This window comes from Nannospalax galili, unplaced genomic scaffold, assembly GCF_000622305.1.
Source record: "Nannospalax galili isolate Female #2095 unplaced genomic scaffold, S.galili_v1.0 scaffold426, whole genome shotgun sequence".
NCBI classification, from domain to species: domain Eukaryota; kingdom Metazoa; phylum Chordata; class Mammalia; order Rodentia; family Spalacidae; genus Nannospalax; species Nannospalax galili.
The window spans coordinates 486183-488978 of record NW_008354494.1 but is presented as its reverse complement, the minus strand read 5'-3'; the positions used below and the strand labels follow the sequence as shown (position 1 = coordinate 488978).

Genomic DNA, 2796 nt, shown 5'->3' with positions numbered 1-2796 from the left:
CATAGCTGCTTCTAAAATCGGGGAAAATATACTAACAGAAAAAGTACTCCATCCTAGTATCATATGCAGACCTATTCCTGATCCAGATCCAAAGACGGAAACCCTGAATCTGACGTCATGATTCTGCTTCGGCGTTCTTGGCTGTGTGTTCTTTGTTTCAGGTGATCTCTGATTTTTCTGGAGAGGTCTTGTGGCTGTTCATGAATCCTACATCATACTCTAGGGCAGATGATGGAACTAGGGTAAAGTTTAATAATAAAGAATCTTGAGACCAAGGGCTGTTGTGGATCCCACTCTTCAATTTCGTGCTATTATCTTGAAATCATTTGTCTTTTCTTGATCCCACGATGTGGAAGGAAAACATCACCGACATCAGTGAATTCATCCTCATGGGCTTCCCTACGGCTCCCTGGCTGCAGATTGTGCTCTTCTTCATCTTCTTCATCACTTACCTGTTTGTGCTATTGGAGAACTCGATCATCATCCTCACTGTATGGGTCACTGGGTCCCTGCACAAGCCCATGTACTATTTTCTTGGCACTATGTCTTTCCTGGAGGCCTGGTATATATCAGTGTCTGTCCCTAAGATGCTGGCTGGATTCCTCCTTTACCCCAATACTATTTCCTTCCTGGGATGTATGACCCAGCTTTATTTCTTCATGGCCCTGGCCTGTACTGAATGTGTGCTTTTGGCCGCCATGGCCTATGATCGTTATGTGGCCATATGCTGGCCTCTTCGCTATCCACTCATGATGACGACAGGCTTTTGTGTTCAGTTGACCATCAGCTCCTGGGTGAGTGGCTTCACCGTCTCCATGGCAAAGGTGTACTTTATCTCTCGAGTTGCTTTCTGTGGCAATAACGTGCTGAATCATTTTTTCTGTGACGTGTCACCTATTCTTAAACTGGCTTGCATGAACTTAGCTGTGGCTGAGGCAGTGGACTTTGCCCTAGCCACCGTCATCCTTGTGTTTCCTCTCTCAGTCACAGTCCTTTCGTATGCCTTCATCATCTCTACCATCCTGCGCATTCCTTCAGCTACTGGACAGTGGAAGGCCTTCTCCACCTGTGCCTCTCATCTTACGGTGGTGGTCATCTTCTACGCAGCTGTGATCTTCGTGTATGTCAGACCTCGGGCCATTGCTTCATTTAATTCTAACAAATTGATCTCAGCCATCTACGCAGTCTTTACTCCCATGCTCAACCCTATCATTTACTGTCTGAGGAACAAGGAGGTCAAGGATGCCATCAGAAAAACCATCACAGGTGGTCAAGCCCTGTTCTTAAGAGATTCTTTTTGCTGAAGTGACTCAGACGTTTGTCATTTGACTTAACCTGGAAAAGCGTATTCACTGGTGGAAATTCTATAATTGCAAATGTACTGACTCAGTGGAAAAATTTAAAGACATGGAACCAGAGATCAAAAAGAATCTTCTTTTCTGTTGGGTTTTAATGAAATACTTTTATTAAAGCAGTAGATTAAGTTAAAACACATATACTGACAAAACAATTATAAAGTAATTTTATTTATTAAGAAAACCTATGAAAAATAGTTACTACTTATTTGGTGAGTCATTTTCATTTTAAATTACTTTAATCTTTGTCTTACCAGGGTGACAGAGAGGCCTCTGTGCAAAATTTCCAGAGTATGGCTATGGCCTATCATTGTTTTGAAGTGGGTTGAGAACTCACTCCTTTCATGGTCAGTGATAGTGCATTTTAGCTTTTGAAAATTTAGGGAGATGAGAGAAAATTCCTTTCCTGGTGCAACAGGAGTTCTGTAGTGTTGCATGTGCATCACGACATGGTGGAGGAAAGCGAATGTAGGTCATTCCAATGGCTTCATGCTTTCATTCTCTTCCTTCGTTGGAATGTCTACATCAAAGTTTTCAGTTGAAATAGAGATCAAATTATAGGAAGGCAGTTCATTAAAGATCTTTCTTTTCAGATAAAGGAAGTCTTGGCATTGATAAGAGACCAAGTGATTTTGCTTAGATAACACTTGCTCTGGATGTGAAGAATTTCCCCAGCTTCTTCAGAACGTCCACGTTTGCATTTGTTATTCTTCTGATTTAGAAAAGGTAAATGTAAGATTCTACTGATTTATATACACTTTCATTTAGAAGTAATGAAATAATAGGAGAGAAATGGAGCCTGTCTCAGGAGGAATATTGAATGAGTGAATTAATGAAATACAACCTGCTAAGAGTTTTAAAATGACAGGTGTACTGTTTTATTCCAATGCTTTGGCAACATTTCGTGTACTTAAATTAGAGTGCTGATTTACTCATCTATGATTTGTTTTTATTTACTTGCTGTTACATGTCCTTATGTGTTTATAGTTATGTTTTATGACACCAGATGAGATTGTTTTTACTTTTAGATTAAAATGCTTTATAAAATGTGGTGATTTCTACTTTATCAATTTTTATTAGCTTCTCATGGCCTCCATTGCTTTTTGCATATTCTTCAGGTATACTAATATTTTATTTTTATATTTATTTGATACAAAGTTGATTATATACACAGCTATAGTTTTTATAAATATTGAATTATCTGGGCGTGGTAGCACACGCCTTTAATCCCAGCATTTGGATGTCTGTGAGTTCGAGGCCAGCCTGGTCTACATAGCGAGTTCCAGGCCAGCTGGGGCTACAGGGAGACCCTGTTTCAAAAAGACAGAAAAATATTGAATTGATCCCTTCACTATACCAAAATTCTCTGTGTCATTGTATAATCCTAACTATGAGGTCATTAAAATTTTAAGTATTTTTCATGTATTTATTTTGGCCTGGG

At 39.4% G+C, this 2796-nt stretch overlaps 1 protein-coding gene across 1 annotated transcript; it reads left to right on the top strand.

The window, feature by feature from the left end:
- Window positions 1–347: 347 nt before the first annotated feature.
- LOC103748907 (olfactory receptor 6) lies at window positions 348–1304 on the top strand. Its single transcript, XM_008851683.1, has one exon. The coding sequence runs from the start codon at window positions 348–350 to the stop codon at window positions 1302–1304; it is 957 nt and encodes a 318-aa protein (XP_008849905.1).
- The last annotated feature ends 1492 nt before the right edge of the window (window positions 1305–2796 follow it).

Coding starts and splice junctions, on each gene's coding strand:
- LOC103748907 (XM_008851683.1), top strand. CDS start 348: ATGTGGAAGGAAAACATCACCGACATCAGTGAATTCATCCTCATGGGC.